Source organism: Patagioenas fasciata, chromosome 1 (genome assembly GCF_037038585.1).
Source record: "Patagioenas fasciata isolate bPatFas1 chromosome 1, bPatFas1.hap1, whole genome shotgun sequence".
NCBI lineage: Eukaryota > Metazoa > Chordata > Aves > Columbiformes > Columbidae > Patagioenas > Patagioenas fasciata.
Window position 1 is genome coordinate 72,947,767 of NC_092520.1, and position 19,751 is coordinate 72,967,517.

The 19,751-nt window shown below is 41.8% G+C and overlaps 1 protein-coding gene across 3 annotated transcripts in view; it reads left to right on the top strand.

Annotated features, from left to right (window-relative positions):
- Nucleotides 1-19,751, top strand: part of CMSS1 (cms1 ribosomal small subunit homolog) — a 246,431-nt gene that overhangs the window by 197,706 nt on the left and 28,974 nt on the right. The window contains exon 1 of one of the 3 annotated variants that reach the window (XM_065829336.2): nucleotides 17,304-17,547. The exons of the other annotated variants lie outside the window; for them this stretch is intronic. Within the exon in view, the coding sequence (XP_065685408.2) occupies nucleotides 17,451-17,547 (97 nt within the window). The 5' untranslated portion in view covers nucleotides 17,304-17,450. Of the gene's footprint in view, nucleotides 1-17,303; nucleotides 17,548-19,751 lie in introns of those variants that run through there. 3 annotated transcript variants of the gene reach the window in all.

Below are 19,751 nucleotides of genomic sequence, written 5' to 3' on the forward strand. Positions count from 1 at the left end.
TGTTTTACCATGTCAGTGAGATTTACATACTGTTTCTGGCTTTGCTGTTAACTTGGTGTGTGATTTGAGGAAAATCATCTTCCTGTTCTGAGTCAGGAGTGGAAGTGCGATGGCATTTCTCAGAAACAGACTGTCTTCCACAGCACATTGGCTTCTGTCACACTGTTCAGAAATGGCATGTCAGGGTCTGAAACAGAGCTCAAGTTTGCAGGAGGGCCTTAGGTGGCATTTATCCTGAGCCTGGAGTCTGCTTTCATCAGTGATATTCAGGTGTATGGCAGTTCTAGGAAGAGAGGATTATGGGTGTGGTGACAAATTACTCTGACGTTTACCCACAGACTCATCTCCTTTTGTGGAAACTGACTTTAAAAGGGGCCGGTATAATCATGTTAGCAACCACTGTAGATGAGAGCAAGTAATAGTGTCCCTTCCCACATCTTCAGCTGCTCAAAAGTTCTTGTGAGAAATTCTACTTCTGAGGCTAGAATTTCCCTACATTTACCAGCGTTTATTTATTTTTGGCTGTTCTGAAAATAGAAGGTTTCAGCCACATTTCAATAATGAGAGAAGACTGAAATAAGATTTTCTTTGTCCCCAGAAATGTTGGTTTTAAACATCCTTTCAGCTGAGTGGATGAAATTGGAAAATCATGTTGTGACAGTGATGCTCCAGAATTCTCTGGGGATCTTTTGCGCTTGACTTCATGGTTTCATGCAGTTTTTTTGTGGCTGATACGAAGCCTATGAAGCAGACTTTTCCACTTCATTTTTTTCTGAAGCACACAACTAAGGGAAGATTTACTGCAGAAGCATCTGCAGCTCATTTAGCAGAGTAGCCCAATGAATTATATTGCTGCACACTGGTACAGAGACCTAGCATGGTTGGTGGCAAGGCTAGGGAAGATGGTTGTCAAAATCCGAAGAAGGTACGTCAATCTCTTGTGCTGTTGCTGAACTGAAGCAAAGGCAGCACTTTTCTAAAGAGTTGTTCTACTGGTCTGAGATGGGAGATCGCTTCTCACCAGTGATGTTTTGTTTCTCCTTTTCCTTGACCCGCAGGAAGACCTTTGCTCAAGAAAAGACAGTGATGGTGGAGCAGAGTAATTTGCCAACCACACTTAATGCTGGGGTGATAGCTGAGCCCTCAGCACTTTCCTCAAGCACCTCAGGGTCCAAGTGGGCGATTAAAAATGTTGTGTAGTAAAACTATTATGCAAACGAGTGAGAAGAAGAGAATACAAAGGGTAGCTGATGTCTGGAGAAGTACGAGGCTTGTTTTTTGGTTTACTTTCATTCTTAAGCTCTTTCCAAGAAAGACCTGGCCACTGCTGCTGTTCTGACCTTTCTTCTTATCCCATTCCTTCCCTTCTGCTGGCTCATGTTTGAGTGGGATATGACCCCTCTTGCATTACCCTTGGCTCATTTCACAGTTCTCAGTTCCTCATATGTCTCTCTTCCCTTCCTTAACTTTTGTCATGTTGTTTTAAAAAAAGCCCAAAATTCTTTGATGGCACCACATGGGCAGAAAAATGTCTGGAGGATCACATCATTCAGTCTACACAATGCCTGGATCTAAGCCATTCTTTGAGTTCATTGCTTACATGACCTCTAAATATTTATTTTTGAAATGGGTTTACAAATTGCTCTGATTTATTAAAAAGAATCCTGAAAGATGTGTATTCTTCTAAACTCATGCTGAATGGTGGTTCATTTTAACAAAACAAAACAACCAAAAAAGAAAACAACTTGTTTAATTTTACACGAAGTAACAGATCTATATATTGTTTTATTCTTTAAATCTTGTGACCAGTGTCTGGACAGTCAATGTGTATTCAGGAAGACAATTACCTTGGCAGCAACTCTGAACTCCTTTATCAACATTTCTAACATGGCAGATGTAATTTTCTTTCAACAGCCCAGTTTTGGGAGTTCTGTTTTGTTTAAATTTTTTCTGTACTTCCCTTTTGTTTGGAAAAAAAAACAAAACAAAACTGTGTCTAATATAATTAAAATCAAACTCTCTCTATTGGTGTATATGTAAGTTGCGTTCTGTCCTATATAAACAGGCAGATTTTGGCTCCAGCTCTCTCCATTAGTGAGATACCAGACTCTTAAGACCACTGGTTGATTGGAAATCAAGTAATGGAGGAAATTAACTGTCATTGCCTTGTGATGAAGGCTTAGTGAGTGTATCTTAATCAAAATACACAGATGACTCTGAGGATCAAACCCAGATAGAAGTGTGGGAGGAGCTGTCATGGATGAGCACGTCCATCACAGAAGCCCATAGGCTATAGCTAATTTGATGAGATATACATGCTTATCTAGTCTTCCTTTGCTACAATGATAAACAGGATTGCTTCGTCTCTAGTTAAACACTGTCATTCATTATTGGCAAGTAAATATATGTGAATAGGTTTGCCTTGTGGATGAATAGGTTTGCCTTGTGGAATTTGAGTATGGTTATATAATATGTTTCAGCCTTCTGCTTTCAGATCCTTATTTTTTTGAGTACTTTATACTCAGGATTAAGCCTTTGACTTCATGCTACCAAACTATCAGCATTCTCTGAGAGGCATAAAGAGCCCTGTCAAACAGGCCTGAGACAGCCAGAGATTTAAGACAGTTTTAATTTGCCATGCCTGAAGCTATGTGCTAGATATGGCAGTGTAAAAAGCACAATACTTCAGGAGATAAATGTCTTAATTTACGAATCTTGCTTTCTAAACAGTACCTGAGAGAACAGGTGAATTGCCTTGCCAAAAACAATCTTTAGAAAATAGAAGTGACAATGCCATCTTGTTTTAATAATATGAGTGGGTGAGGGTAATACTATTTGGCCATAGTGTTTTATTACAATTACATGCTAACATGCTCCAAATTCAACTTTTATCCGAGAGTCTAACAGTGTAAAATGAGCTGGATCTTTGAAGTTAATATGCACTTACCACACGGTGCCTCCCTACACAAAGGCAATAATGTCTGTATTATGGGGCATTTCTGTTGCTTTAATCACCACCTACTGCACTCTACTGGTAGTCAGTCATTAATTTTATAGATTAATGACACAAATCTGGATTTATTAATGCTGTAAACCTGTGGGAAATAGTGAGCAGAATTAGCATATTTTCCATAATAACAGATTATGTGGTTTTATTAGACCTGAACATGGTGTGTTGATTCCTACAGTAAATGACTGCATGTGAGCCATTCAGGTTGCTTGAATGATCTTTCATCAGCCTGGCTGTAATATTTCAAATCACAGTACACTTGCTCCCTTACTAGCAAAATATTGGTTCCTGATTTAGGGGGACCAAAACCTGTTTAGATATCGTTTCACCCCAGCGTGAAAGGCTTCTATTTAAAAACAGCACTTCCTCACATGTAACATTGCTACAGTAGAGACCCCTGTTACTCTTGGGAGGATGAAATATGCCAGATCTGTGTGTCTTGATGTGACTGTTCAGAAACCAAATCACTACTGGACTGTATCCTGAAATGCAAAACTGGTCCAAGAAACAAGTTTCTGGTGCAAAATTAGCTACAGTGCTATGTTCTTTGACTGAGCCATGTATTTGTGTTGCACCAGTGTATGCCATGTCCACACAGCCATTAAAATATTTTTGAGATTGTCAGAAGCTTTGAAAGATCTGTAAGTTAGTAAAGCTGGTTTTCGTGTAATTTGCCATCCAGCTGATTGTGACCACTTTAGAGAAGGCCGGATGAGTACAAGTCTTATTCAGTATCTCTTTTGGACCAATTGTTAAGTTCAAGATGAAAAGTTCTCCGGAACTTGTTTGCCTTTCAGTAGAAATGATCTTTTTTATTTACAACACTAGCAACTATGTGGTGTCTGTTAGTGATATTGCTCCAAGGCTGATGTAGAAAAACCATCATAGAGATTGTTGAGCCTTAGAAGCAAGCCCCTGAAGGACTTAGAAGAGGTAAAAGCTAAGGAATTATTGAGTACAGAAATTTTCTTTACAGTGTGTATTCCTGTACTTTGGGAAGTGTGCAACTGTATCTTCCACTGGCTGCATGATCTGGGCATCTCCTTGGGCCCCTCATCATAAGAAGGACATTGAAATATTAGAGAGAGTGCAGAGGAGGGTGACGAAGCTGATGAGGTACCTGGAGCACAAGTCTGATGAGGAGCAGCTGAGGGAACTGGGGCTGTTTAGCCTGGAGAAAAGGAGGCTGAGGGGAAACGTCATTGCTGTCTACAACCACCTGAAAGGAGGTTGTAGCATGGAGGGGGTTGGTCTCTTCTCCAAAGTAGCAAGTGATAGGACGAGAGGAAGTGGCCTCAATGTGCCAGAGGAGGTTTAGATTGGATATTAGGAAAAAATTCTTCATGGAAAGGGTTATCAGGCATTGGAACAGGCTGCCCAGGGCAGTGGTGGAGTCACCATCCCTGGAGGTGTTTAAAAGGCGTTTAGATGAGGTTCTTAGGGACATGGTTTAGAGTTGGGTTACGGTTGGACTCGATGATCCTGAGTGTGTCATCCAACTGAAATGATTCTATGATTCTGTTGGTCTGATAAAGACAGTCTTGCAGTAACTCATCTCCCCCAAAAAAATCCCACAAATGGATGTGCTCTTGGGACCAGGTCCTTGTCTGAGAGGAAGTGGCACAGTTATTTTGTAGGCAGAAGGTATTATACAAAAAAGAGTCCATTGCACACGGGCATGCAGAGAAATGGAGTGGAGTGTGACTCCCGGGCAGTTGCTGTGATAGTGGGTAAGGAAGAGAGGAAGGAGTCTGCATCCCACAAAGTTTTAAGAAGTATTTCTTCTCGATACATGCACACATTCTCTCCATTTACTCGACTCAGCTGGAGACAGCTGGTATTCTTCCAGACACTGAGGAAGCTGGGCGTCAGCACTGTCTGCTTCAGATAAGATTAATAATGTATAGCTTCATGGGGAATGGAGCCTAATCTGTTGGGATGCCATGGCAAGCACTTCTGGTGAGGAAGAGCAGCTGCCTATTTTTGGGCCTTCTGAGAGGAACGGGATGAACCGTCTGAGACACATTCAGATCGACTCCTGTTTGGTTCTGCAAGTGAGTTGCTTGCACCTTATAGTCGACTGTGTTGAAAGCAGTAGACAGATCTATGGACTTCTGATCACATCCAGCTCCTAGTTCTGCACACTTGAAATCTCTCTTTGAAAAATGACCCCATAATTCAACACATGAATACAACAGAAGGAATTTTGTTTCCTACTTGTATAGCAGAGTACAAGGGTACCACGAGCTTCCTGAAGTACATGCTAACAGAAGTCTTGACCGATGAGCCAGAACAGTGGCTGTTTTTTGAATGAAAATCCTCTGCAGTCACTTCTGTGTCTCATTTTGAATGCAGAGTCTAAAAAGAGAATTGTTTCACCTCTTGAATGCTGTCTGTGTTCTCTTGCAACCTGGGTATTACTGTCCTACCAACGCTGTCTGTAAAATGAAGCCATGATCTTAATCTTCCTCAGATGGTGGAGACAAAAATTATTCTTCTCCACAGAATTTCTGCCAATCTTAAGTGGTGTTAAAATAGACCAGAAACTGTCTGAGCCTATCCAAAACTGGCTTGCTTTGTCTGAGAAGTGTTCTGCACCCCAGTGCCTTGTATTTTTGTCTTTATCTTCCTTGTTCTTAAAAGCAATCAGAATGGCTTAATGGATTTTTCCAGTGACCCCAGGGGAGGCAGCTGCCATGTGTGTAGGCAGTTTGAAGACTCTTGCGCATGTAGGTCCCCCATCACCCCTGCAAGATTTACTTGGTAGGCGTGCTTGTGATTCGGTCATTGCAAATGCACTATCTCCACTCCCATCGTGGGCATGAGCAAGTTAAGGAGAAGGAGATATATGAGATTCTCTAGTTAAACAAACAAACACACACACACACCAACAAAACAGTAAATGCAATGCTTGCACTAAGGCAGTATCCCTTTCCTCTTTGGGTCGTGAGTTCTCATGATCATAGAATCATTTAAGATCATTGAGTCCAGTTGTTAACCTAACACTGTCGAGTCCACCAACTAAATAGATGATAATACAGTTTGGAGTCATGACCCTCTTTGTTACTATTACACATGTTCATAAGTCACTGGTGGTGTGTACTAGTGCTGTACTGTTGCATTGATACTCTTACTGGTGCAAGAGTAAAGATAGAACAATTCTCTGCCTAGAAGAAGCTCTCCCTCCCCATTTTCTCTCTCTGTGTTCAGCAACTCAAGGTTAGTAGCTACAGGTGGGTGATTTTTAATACTACCATGGATTTACCTGCAGCACATTTTTTTTTTCAGTCAAACCTCCTGCTAGAGTATGTTTCTTGGGGCTTGAAGGGAACTGAGAAAACCTGAGTTCTGTCAAGATCACCTAAGCCGTAGAGTGGTATGCTTCATCTTCCGCACCCTCCTTTAATTTGTCTTCACTTATTGACTGACACATAGAAAAATCCTGGGATGTCAGTGGCTCTTGGTGTTGCAGAGCAGCTTGGTGAGTAGCCAGAGTACTGATCAGAGCCAGGGAGTGCTAAAGCTTTGTAGGCTCAGGCTCTTTTGGGCTCCCTTCAGACAACCTGGCTAGGATCTGCCCAAGCTTGCAGTTTTGAAGTGGCTTTTAGGGTCAGCCCCAGGTAAAGTGTGCTGCATTATTTACCTTTGTTCATCGTTGGATGCAGTTAAAAGACAAGGCATGAGTGAAGAATAGAAAACCAGGAGGGGAATTCTAGATCCCTGGAGGCTGCAGCATGTGGGTGCTGGTGCTTTCACACGCTTCTGGTGGGGGCTTCCCACTCCTGGTGCTTAACCTGAGGCAGGGAGAGCAATAGCAGCTGCTTCTTTCCCTCTGGTTTGAATACAGTGTAAGTGGCGATGTACCCAGCGGGTGTTAAATACATCACTCAAGCTCTTCTGAAACCTGAACTAAGTACTCGGTTGGTAACTCAGTGTGAAAAACCAAATAAATTTAAAAATGCTTCATGCTTGCAAATCTGTGCAGGAACTGCCTCTCCAAATCAAAAAGTCAGGTTTTGTGTCTTGGTCTGTGGCAATAATTTGGTACTTTTTCCTCTTTGAGGTTTTCAGTCCAAAATCTCTAAGCATTGGTTTCACATACAGCTATTACTAGACATGAACAGTTCATTTCCATACTGGAATAATTTTATGTGCTTCTGAGAATGCTATTTTATTTGCCCAATTCTGTGATTACTTACTGTAGCAAATTATTCCTGTAATATTTGTGGTAATGAGAACTCTAAAATAGAATATCTGTAGTACTGTTAAGTTAGCAGGAGTTGAAGGACAATAGCGATTGCTGGACTACAGATGCCTTGCCAGAGACATGATCTGAGGTCTGTACCTTTCCCATTGCGAGAGGAAATCCATGATTGTTCTCTTAAATTGCTTGTTTGCTTCATTGCTTGCACACAGAATGGAGCTACCCTTTTTTTCCCCTACAGAGAATGGTTTCACTCTGGAAAACTAATCTATTTGGGGTTGAGTTTTGGCAGCTTTGTGGATACACTAGAGTAGAGGACCATGTGAAGTAACTTACTCATTCTTGCCTTTTCTTATGTAGGGGAAAATACATAATGATGGTGCCTTTTTTAAAGATTTAGGTAACAAAAGTGGGCAGCTGGCAGAGGTTTGGCTGCATCTCTGCTAGTGGTGTAGCAATTAAGGGTTCAGTACTGCTTAGTAGGGGTAGGTACTACTAGGAGCAAGTGTTTTTCTACAGCTGTGTGACAGGCAGTGCATTGAGGCAGGCAGGAGTCACACCCTCCTCCATTCCTCATGCGGGGATTAAGGGGCAGCTCTGTGGCCCCCTACACACTGAGCAGGCCTTGCAGCGGCTCAGCCTGTTGACAAGGGGAGAGGGTTGGGTTGTTTTTTGTGGAAAACGAAGCATTTTGGTTTGTGCTCTCCCCTTCTCTTGGTTTTAGCCCTTTCTGCTTGATAGCTGTCTTTAGGTTTTTCCCCTGATCCTTTTTTGTAATGTCTGGATCTTTCTCTGGTTTTTACATCCCCCTGGGAGGAAGATGAGTCCTACTACTGCTGCGGGATAGGGGCAGTGTACAGCCACCTCTGCAGGTCACATCTGACTGATGTTGGGGATTGCAGCGTCTCAGTAGAAAGCAGGAGAGTCCTGAGCAGTTTAAAATTCTTGTTTCCATACAGTAGCAGAACACTGGCAAATTCAGGGTGCAGAGAAGAATGCAAAAGAAAATTTATCTGCTTTCTGAATTTAAAGATATAAATTACACAATCTCTGCTGGGTCTTATGATGTATTAGTTCAAAACCTGCTTATTTTGGGATCTGGTTCTTCGTTTGACACATATTTCTCAGACTATGCATGTTTTGTCCGTCCTGAAACATAACTCGCCTAAGCCTGGATTATACAGATAATGTAGACACTGCACCATGTGTTGAACCCTGAACATCCTGCTTTTCTCTTGTCATTGACAACTTATGTGTTTATCCTATGATGAAGGATATCTAGTGTTATTATGCTGGTTCACTGCTGAGCTTTTTAAAAGAATGCTAGTGTGGCTTGTCTTTATTATAATAGACACATATTTTAAATTAAAATGCTTTATCAATATGAAAACTTCTTTTGTTTTGTAATTAGAAAATGTTCCATGCTTTTAATTAATACAGGTATTGAAGAGGTATTTGGTTTCTGTTTTTGGCATTCCACAGTCACATCTTTTTAGTGATTAGTTGAAATTCCTGTTGAAAGTCTCCATAATAAATATATATATATATATATATATACACACACACATATATATATTACCTCTGAGACTTAAAAGAACTGCTAGAGAATTTATTTAACAACGTTAAAATATGTCCTAAATCATATCATGTTAGTCTACAGGTTGAAATGGGATACCTGTTAATTCAGACTGCTGTACTACTCCGATTAATTAAAATGTAGTCAGCTGAAACCTCTACTGTAATCAAAATTATTCCCCAGGGTTTTACCTTCATTACAGTCCTGGTGCAGCCTTCCAGTCCTGACCATTGCTGAGCTAAGTAATTAGTTCAGTTTCAAAAATAAACAAAAGGATAAAATTGCCATGACAGTATGTAGGATATGTTTTTTTATTGCTGTGCTGGGCTCTGTTTGATGGTGTTAATTGTATGTGGCTGTTCTTTCTGCTGCCAAAGGCATACTGTGAGAGACAAAGTATCTCTGATTTGAGGGCTATGCCGTTTTCCATATTGTAAGACTTGGATTATTTTACAATGGATGTTTTCTGTAACTTTGGCCCAGACACTAATCTCCCCTCTGCAGATGTGCTGCCTGTCTCATCCCCGTTGTGCTGCGGGGAGTGTTCTGCTACAGCCGGGTTTCCTTATCAGCAATTCCACAGTAAATCAAGTAGGAGGAGACTTCATTTCCCAACAGGGTCTCAAATGAAGCATTCACAACATGTGAATTTGTATGGGATGCCAAAGGACATCTGCCTTACTCGGCCATCTCCAGAGTTGAGGCTTCAGGGCCTAGATAAAGCACTGCTTCTGTCTGTCCCATACCATATATATTCTGACCCCAGCTTTACATAGTCTGTCATCAGTTTGTCCTTGAGCTGGATCTGGTAGTGAAACCCTTCAGATAGGGCTAACCCTTATCGTTCTCTTGTTTTGTGTCAGACACTCTCCCAGAAGCTGCTGAGTAGCAAAGACATGACAAAGAAGTCTTTGATTGTGGCTGTCAATACTGAGACTGGGGAATTATAACTCCAAAATAAAAGGGATCCCACTGAGCTGTGTCTTTCTGACAGAGTGAGCCCCAAGTTTGGTTTTCATCTTGGTGATCTGAATGCAACTGGCTTGAATTCTCAAAAATATTTTTTAAAACACTAGTGCTTTTTCAAGGGTTAAAGAAAGGAACTTCATGTCCTTTCCATCTGAATATAATAAACAACTATTATTTTATTCTGCTATAGCATTTTCTTCAAGAATTCCATAGCATCTTACGTATATTATTTAGGGTCCAAAACAACCCATTAAGGGATATTTCTGCACATCGCTTTTTGCAGTAAAACAAACTGAGATGGAAGAAGTGCTAGTGATTCGCTGAAGGCTAAGAAGTCCCCATCAGATGTAGAAGTGTGTGCTCCCAAGCTCTTTAGTATACAAAAGCATGTAGGCACACCTGGCTTCCATCCACATAAATCCTCCAGGATTCCCTTCTCTGACCACACATAGTGGGTATGTACACAAAGTGCAAAGAAAATAATGTATTGACTCATACACGTAGTGCATCCTCAACAATGGCAGAGTATGAAACTGCTCACTATGTACCATAGCTTTGTACTTTTACTAGTAAAAACTTCTTCATTGTTAACAGCTCTTTTTAAGACAGCTGTCACGGGAAAAGACAGTAGGGAAGAAGATAGCCCTGCCTTCTCCAGTGGTCACTCCATACTCTGCTTCGCATGATGAAATCTGGAATTTCTTCCTTGTATTTCACTGATGAGGAGCAAACTTGATGGGAACCTGCCTTGCATACTTGTGACAGGGCAGAAGAGTCTCAAATGGAGGATGATCTGTGCTCTGAAAGGGATGCGTGAGATTCTTTGCCCACGTAAGGAGACAATCTTTAGGAAGACAAAAAGAAACCTATAATTAGACTACATGTTGTCCAACTCCGACAACTGGAGGTCAGATGAAAGTTGGTGTGAGGGGGAGCAAATGCTCTTGTTTTTTCCCCTTAAGAGTCTCAAGTTCCCTGTTGCAAAAAAGAGTTGAGAGGCCATGTAGTTTCAATCTCTTAGTGTCTACTTGTCTGTATCAAGAAGCTCCATCAGAACCTGAACTGTCTCTCCTTCGCAGTGGGACGGTGCTGGTTGGTGGGTGGATTTACAGCGGGGAACGTGCGGCCCATTGGCTTGGCTGCCCAAGGCAAACTGCGCAGCATCAGCATCTGCTGGAGCACACGAATCCTGATGCTTCATCTCAACGCTGCTTTTCTGTTTTACTGACAAGCTCAGCCTAGATCTCCCCACTCTCCTCCCAAGCAGGATTTCCTTGCTTTCCCATTCTTTTAGGCAGGAGTTGTGTGAGTGTGCATATGATGGTACACATCAAGTTGTTTTGGGTGACATCTCTAGTGGTTATGTTAGCAGAATAAAACATAGTAACAAGAAAAATGGCTGCCATTCGTTTTCTATTTAAATTTATTATTCTTAAAGAGAGACAAGACTTGATGTAAAATGCCTACTTTTCACTGCATTTTGCATATGATTTTTAAATTGTCTCTTTAGGAAGACTATCTAAAACATTTGTCATTCGTTTGGGGATTATTTTACATACTTTTCTTCCTTTGCTCTTATATTCTTCTGCAGTATTATTAGTGGTTAAGAAAATTGTATGAGTACTGTGCTAAATACAGTCATACTGATTTTTTTTAATGTTATTTGCATGCTAGAGATTGGACACTTTTCCCACTCACATGAATGCCTGAGGAACAGACTGGTGTACTAAAAAGTTGGTTATGAGTGAAAAATGGAAAAGTTCACCTCCAAGGATTTATTTTAACAGGAGTATGTTTAGTCCAAGTTTCATTTTATGTAAAATTGTAATTTACAGTTTTGCAGCTGTGCATATGCACTTTCACTCTCTGACGTGTGAGATAAAAAAAATGCAGTGTTGCTGGATTACTTTCTGTGGTGTTTTAGCTCCAGCAGTGATCACTCTGAGTTTGCAGTGATTGTAAGTATTTAGGGTTATGTAGTGGAAGATAAGGAATTCGTGTTAGTTTTGTATAATCCCAGTTTAAACTATTTCTGCCTGAGTGACTCTGCCATATTGTATAGGTGGGATTTTCAGTGGGAATTGTTTTAAAAGTTAACCACCTTCATCTTCAAACGAAATGCACTGATAAGCCTAGCCTTGCGTATAATCCTTCTCCTTGGCAGACGTCACAGAGCTGTGGACAGGGAAACCACTTCAGCAAAGCTCAGCCAGTACTGTGTTGGTGTCCTTGCAGGCTCCCAGCTCCTGCTGAGCTCCCCCAGGAGAGCAAAGGTCTTTCTACAAGCATGCTGTGTGCCCCCAGTGCTGCCCTAAGAAACATGTGCACTCTGTTTTCAGCCTACTTCTATAACTGTCACTCAACCTGGTGTTGAGAACAGTTCCATGAACACGAGAAAACAAGCCGTGCAGTTAGCGAGCTGTATGTCCTCAATTTTTAAAGACTTTTGAAAGCATATTTTCAAGTATAGATAACCACTGCTGCTCTGGGTGTGTGTATACATGCTGTCTCATGCACCTTTACACTGTTTTGTAATATTCCAGGTAAACTACTTTCAGTTGTTTAATTTCATTCACATCATCATTTGTAGACAAAACTGTCAGAGTTGCTCTCTGTTTCATCTAGCCAAACTGAAAGTCCACATAAAATAAATGCATTTTTCAAAGCAGATACTTCATCTTAGTCTAAAACACTATGTTGTGCTGTTGATGCTTAGAATGAGTCTCCACCCCCTGCAGCTCTGTCTCATCCATGCCCCCCTTCCCTGATGCCTCACACCTGTGGGCAGATTGCTCAGAATGTCACTGGCTCTCAGGCTGGAGTAATTAAAAACATTAGCTCTATTCTGGGGTGTTACCGCTTGTTCTCAAACTAAGCCCAAATAATGATTGCGTTAGCTATGAAAAAGAAAGGTTTCTAGTTGTATGAAGAAAATAAACTCATTTTCAGTCAAACCAGCACAGTATGACTGCAGGAGAGAGATGCGGATGTGACCGGGCGAAAGCAGGCGGCGTCCCCTGCATCCTCAGCTGCACTGGTGGTCAATGTCTGATGTGAGGTGGGGATGCTCCTTCTACACTCCGCCCCGCCCCCCCTCCCCCCCCGCACTCCTCCCCCCCCGCACTCCTCCCCCCCCGCACTCCTCCCCCCCCGCACTCCTCCCCCCCACTTCTCCTGTGCTGAGCAGACCTCAGGTTCCTGGTGTTTTTGCGAAGGTTGTACACAGCAGACCTTATATTGCATGAATGGGTTGTGTATCGACCCTGAATAATCACTGAAGTACGGGCTGAGACCCATAAAACTGTACTGAGTAGGACCATAAAGATGTCTGGGCAAGAAGTAAGGCACCGAGTATAACAGAGAGTGGTCTACCTGCAGTTTTCACCAGTTTGGAGATGGCAACTGCAGCTGCAAAGCAGTGTAGTACTGCAGACCTCCAGAGTACCTAGATCTTCAAGTGTGGGGGATCTTTTTCTGTGCCTTAATTTCCTTAGATATAAGCACGAAGCTTTGTTGTGCTTTGAGTATACAAGAGTGAATTTGCCACTGTTAAAAGTAGTATTTTCTAATGCAAAATCTGAAAACCAGTGTTGGAGATCTTTCCATTAGTCCCGACACTGTTTCAGACTGAAAAAAAAATGCAGACTGCTGAAGCTATTCCTCACCTTAGAGCAGATAGTTTTCTGCAACAAGGTATTACTGTTCTTCTGGTGCACAGAGAGCAAAATGCCATAGGGGACCCTGTGGAAAAGTTCTGTTCTTAGTTTTATCCTCCTGGTTTTGGGAGCTGTATTTGTGAAAGCAGGTCAGACAAAGCTGCCTGGGGCTGTGTGGCTTGTTCCGAGTGTGAACTCTGGTTTCCTTCCTCTACCCTGTTACCAGGAGGTCTCAGGGGAAAATATTCCTTAGCAAAATTACTACAATTTTTTAATTAACTGTTTGCCTGACTATATCTTCGTGATTTTTCTGTGCCTGTAGGTGTCCCTATTTCCTGTACAGCATGTATTGGCACATCATCCTCTGTCCTTTCCCAGAAAATATACTCAGGAATCATAGCAATAGTCACAAAAGGTTTTGAAAGATAATTTCTATCAGGTGTTGAAGTAGAGCTGCTTCAACAGCTGTAGCAACTCGTTTTCATACCACAATATTTGATATCCTTCCTCATGCAGGCATATACACAGAGAAATGTACCCAAGTACTCTCGGACTGACTCTCTTTGCCCTTCTCAAACTCTTCCATCCACTTTTGGGTGTCCCTGCCTGGATGTTGGCTGTAGCACCAGCTATGCTGTGATGGTGGTGGGTGGAGGTGAGTCCTGGGTCCTGCTGCCAGAGCCACGTGCCAGTGATGCTGTAACACCTGACAGGGCCTCTTGCTAAAGGTACTTGTTTTAGGATGAGTTGAGGTATGCTTTGACTCTGGCTCAAAACCCCAGCTTGTTCCTGTCAGTTCAGCTTGGCAGGGAGGGAGGAGAATCCCAGCATTGTTTGTTGTTTGGTTGCATCAGGAGAAAGCCCCCAAGCAGCAACATAAATACAACAAGCATTAGTAGGGATCTGACTGCTGGTGGGACTTACTCATCCCCCTGGTGCAGTTTGGAGTTAGCCATCTGGCTCTGGCCCTGCTCTACACCTGTCAGCTTGGGGTGACAGTGCCAAAGGCAGGAGTTTCTGAGTGGCCCCTTGGAGCTTTGCCTGGCCAGCTGGGAGCATGTATCATCAGCCAAACCTCCTCTTCCTCCTCCACTACAACCTTGGATGGGTTAGGCAACACATATAGCCATGCCCTCCCACCCCCAGTGAGGAAAGTGGATTTCAGTCCCATCTAACCCCCCATAACAGAAATGAAGAGTTTTGGTCTTTCCCTGCACTAAAGGAGGGAAAAAAAGATGTTTTTCTCCTTTTTATTTTATTTTAATTTTTTTTTCTGCTTCCATGGTGGTCTCCACTAGGATGGGCATGGCACATTGTGCCCATTGGCGGTCACACCTTAGCAAGATGAAGCCAACTCATTCTGGTGCTGCAATTTTATAATGAAGAGGAGAGAACAGGAAGAAGAGGATCCTAGCAAACAGGATTGACCCTGACCAGAAAGAGGTTAGATGCAGACTGAGATTTGTCTGTGTTAGCACATGAGTCCTGTTTGCTCAGATGTGCTTCTTTCTAACTTCTTCCAGTAATGTCATGCTCATATTTATCATCAAAGCAATACTGCCGTTTTCCATTGCTGTCATCCTCTCATCCATACACCAACAAACCTCCCACCAGTTTGAGTGACAGACACCTTTTAGACTCAGGTCCTGTAGGGAAGGTATGATGACCCTCCCTTCAAAACGAGCCATTCCCCGGCTGCCACTGGGACGCAGCAGCACTCCCACCCTTATGTCGGGGGGGGGGGGGGGGGCGCGGTGAGAATGCTGTCTTTGTAAACTACAGTCACATCCCTGCTGCTTTGTTTTAAACCACCCTCTACAACCCTGATGTCTTTAACCTTGATGAGGAAATTGCATTTTCCCACATGCAACAGAGAATAGGTGCCACAAACTGTTACAAAAACTAAGTTGATTCATTAAGCAACAACTCTGGTCAAAACCTGAACATTTAAACAATTATAAAGATGTATTTGTCCTCTTTTCTATCAGTATGTAACAACTGTTTAAAAAGGCTGTTGCCAAACATAGGCTGCAGTAGTTGCCTTTATACCGTGAAGCCTTTTACTTGCTGATGAACTTGATGAATGCTTTTGCAATACTTGAGTAACCCTCCCATAACAGCCTCTTCTTTGAGTTCCTACAATATAAACCTGCTGGATGAATCTGAATTATCACGTCACACAGCCCGAGTTGGTCCCATTGCATACCACCCTAGTTAGCATTTGTTAAAGAGTCTTAGGACTGCTAGGAAGGTACTTTCTAATTCTGTGAAATGGGTGGTGTTTATTGCATCCTCTGAATAAACTTAACACCCAAGATTCCCAAGCATAAATTACTAAGCAAAAATCAGAAGCCTAGAACAATGAGATTATCTTTTACAGAGCTCAGAGTAACCAAAATCAGAAGCTTCTTCAGCAGGTGAGGCTTTTGCCACCTTGAACTCGTTTACTTTTTCAGCTTGATGCATGACATTGTTTAACCAGCAGCTACACTGAGAAAAGACGACCTGAAATAAGTGCAGAAATTCACCCGTTTTTTCTAGCTTAGATGCACCAAGTCCCAGTGACTTGTTGACCTTTCTTACCCTTTGCTTACTATTAATCCAGAACCCATCTGCCTTTCTTCGGATGTTTCTGGTAAGACTTCTACATAGTGTTTATGTTACGAGTAAATTTTTGGTGCTGTTGCATCAATGTTTGGACCTTTGGGTCAAGTGGACCTTTCAAATGTGTTTCTTCAGGTTACCATTCCTATGTGTTTGCTATGGTCATGCTACATTAGGGAGTGTGTGTGTCTGTGCCAGTGCTAAATCCATGGCTTCAGAGTGTCTTTATGCGATAACAATCTCCTCATGTTGGAGTCCACACCACAGTATCATGATGTCCATGTGACCTGAAGTGTGTTAGGATCTCCTTACAGACAGGCATGCAATGCTGTACTCTGTCCAGTTTGTTTGTTTGTTTGTTTGTTTTCCTTAAGAGTCACAACAGTTTAAAAATGGTTCTGAGGAAAACTGCTCAACCATATGTGTTTTCAAAAGGAGAAGCAATGCAGGATCAGTGTAAAGCACACAGTGGAAAGGAGGCCAAATTAAAAATGATCTTTAATCCTGCCTGTACTCTGACTGAAGCTGAGCAACTTCTTTGGAACTGTGAAGGGATTTGAGCATGTGTTCATCTGTTGGGGTTTTTTTTAAGATATCTGTGCTGATTGCAGCAACCCTATATTGCAAACCTTAAACCATACTTTCTCTTGTTCAAAATAATGTGGATAAAACATCACTCAACACATATACATGCATGCATATATATGTAATCATCATGGATATAGTCACACATCTGTTATTCTCTTACTTTAAGAATGATACAGTCCGTTGGCATGGCTGTGTGCTTTTTACATTAGTTTAAACAGGTAAAACCAGGTATATGTTCTGTTGCACATGCTGATATTATTTTATTTTCCCATTTCCTTTAGACAGTGATAATGAAAATTGATGTTTTGAAATTGAGGATTTCATTATCCAAAGAAACCCTGAATGCTGACATGAAGAACTGATCTAGCAGAAAAAGCATATCACATCTCTGATCCAAGTCGTCATCAATTGCTTTCTAATTATGATGACAATACAAAAATGAAGCCAGCTTACCTTAGCTCAGGAGGCTCTTTTTTGCTGTATCCCAGGCAGCTTCCTCTCCTTATTTGCTTGGAAAGGGAAAATCCACTTGAACAAAGAAAAATTAATGCTAGAAAACTGAGGGATTTAAGGAGTCCTCAGCTGAGCTCCTGATCCACTTGTTTTTAGCTAATTGCAAAACCCTCGATCCAGTAGTAGCTCAGAGTGACTTTTCTCTCCTCGTGTGTTCTGTGGGCTGAGAATCTGCAAGAATAGACCTGAGACGGTGCTGCAAGAGAGAGACAGCGGGGGGACCTTGGCACGGAGTTGGACCAAACTCTAAATATAGCCCAACCCACTTTCCGTGCAATTCTCTTCATACTCCGAAGGCAGATGACCTTGTCAGAAAACTGACCTCCCAGCATGTCACTCTCTACAAAGAGAGGATCTAAGGGAACAAGACTGCAATGTAAAAGGACAGAAAAGCAATCAGCCATCTGCTTGCAGCAAGTGAATGTAGGTATGAGCTCTATTTTTATGGCAGTTGCAACTGATCGGGTCATAATGTGCTTTATTTGATCATTTAGACAAATGAGCAGCATACCAGTTCACAAAAGACTTGTACAGATGAGAGATCGCATTGTAATTGCTGGTCTTAAAGAGAGAGCACTGACGTAGATTAAAAGCCTGTCACGTTTCCTCTGCTAAAAAACCTTAATGCAGCAGTGTGTGGTATTTCCTTAAAAGCTTCCGCCTGTAAGAAATTATCTTTCCTTTCACTTGCTCTCACAGTAAGACTTGTTGGAAAAGTGCTGTAAATGCACAAATGTATATTCTGATACCCTATAAATTTGAGATGCTGGGGTAGCTTGAAAGGGCAGTGCAACCTGCAATATCAGAGACCAAACTGCAGAGAAATGCATAGCGTATTGCAGAGGAGGGAACAAGAGAATAAGAGATTTAGAAACATAACCCTTGGGCCTTTAATAGGGAACTGCTTCTCAACAGATGTTTTATACTCGGGGGAATTTGCCACTCTGTGTGGCAACATGTCAGGGTATTTTGTTCTTGACCTGAAGGAGAGTTTAACTTGATACAAGTCAACCTGATACTCTGTCAACCAGGGACCTGATACTGCTATGTCACATGAAGATTTCTGAATAAATAAAGCTGCAGAAATCTGAGCAACTCAAAATGTCTTCTCATGTTCTGTGTTAAGACATGTAGGAGAGCTGGGGTAAAAGCTTGCTTGCAGTATTGTTCTTCAGTGGGGTATATTTATGGTAGTGACATATATCTAAGTGTGTGCTACATTATACACATGCATGCAATTCTGAATAATCAGAAAAAAAACTGAAAAAACATCAGGACTGTGATAACCTTATACTATAGATGTGTATGTCTGCAAATATGTGTGAGCCAAAAAGGCATGAAGGATATCAGCAGTCAGTAAAGTAGTGATGTATATGTAAGAACAATAACTTGGGGTGTTAAGATTTGCGAAGTGTGCTATATATATATATATATATATATTTTTTTTTTTTTTTTTTTTTAATTGAAGCCTGCTATTTTGTGCAAGTTCCACTGTGTAATTCTATCATGATCTATCATCTTGAAGTCCACAGGGTCAGCCAGAATCTGTGTGTTGCCTTCACAACAAGAGCTACAGATGTGAACCACAGCTGCTTCCCAAGATAGTGAGAGAACAGTAGAAAATATGAATCTCCTGCAGTATTAAGGGAGACATCACATCTGGGATCAACCATACTACATTCCTGGGCAAAACTTGTTCATAGTGAGGCTTGGGCTAGAGCCCATCTATTAAGTAGCTTAATGGATTTATCCAAGTTCCTCTTTCCTCCCAATCAACCTATTTCTTCCCCATTAATGGGAATAAGTGTTTGTTAGGAGTGAATATTAAAACAAATGAAGGATGCTGGTATTTGGCTTTGGAGAGAGGACCTGAAAAAGGAATGAGTCTGCCTCCAGAGAGAGAAATGTTGAGTGACATACTAGCACTGTTAGGGAATATGTACAGCATGAATCGTTTCTCTTCATCCTCCGCAGCAAACAGCTGGGACAGTTTCCATATACGATAGATAGGTAGTTCTTAGAAAAAGAAGGAATCGCAGTGCTCAGTGGGTCCTAAGGCACGGGAGTAGTCAGACTCTGGCAGGAGCTGTGACATGTGCTTCTCCTGTGTGAAGATTTTGGAGAAGGGATGGTTTCTTGCTTATAGAAATAATATGCTTGAGTGGCTTTGGGGAGGGAATGTTAGTTTTTGGGGAGGCTTTTATAGAGCCGTGTTATTTGCATGTAAAGTGCTGTAAATGTTGCTTAACAGACCCCAGTAATGCGAACTTCCCAAAAGGAGGGGAAAAGGCTTTAAGAGTGATTGTCTGAGTTCTTCAAGATGGGTGGAACAGTATTTTGTTTGACAGTTGTATACACTCAAGTTTTCTTTAGGATGGCGTTTTTGTGAGTTTCAACACTACCAAGTGGGAAGTGTAGTTGGGAATCAGGCCCTGGTCCATGCCTAGCTTTTCCTGGGCTCATAACTTGTGTTTTATGATGCTGGATGGTCTTTCTGCCTCTTTGTGGACAGTTTTTCTCTTTGACTACCCAGCCTTCCTTGGCAACATTTCCTCTGGCATGATTTGGGTTTTCAGACCCCAAGCTGTTTCTGCTCTCAAATGCCTCTGTTGGGATTGACAGCTATTTCAG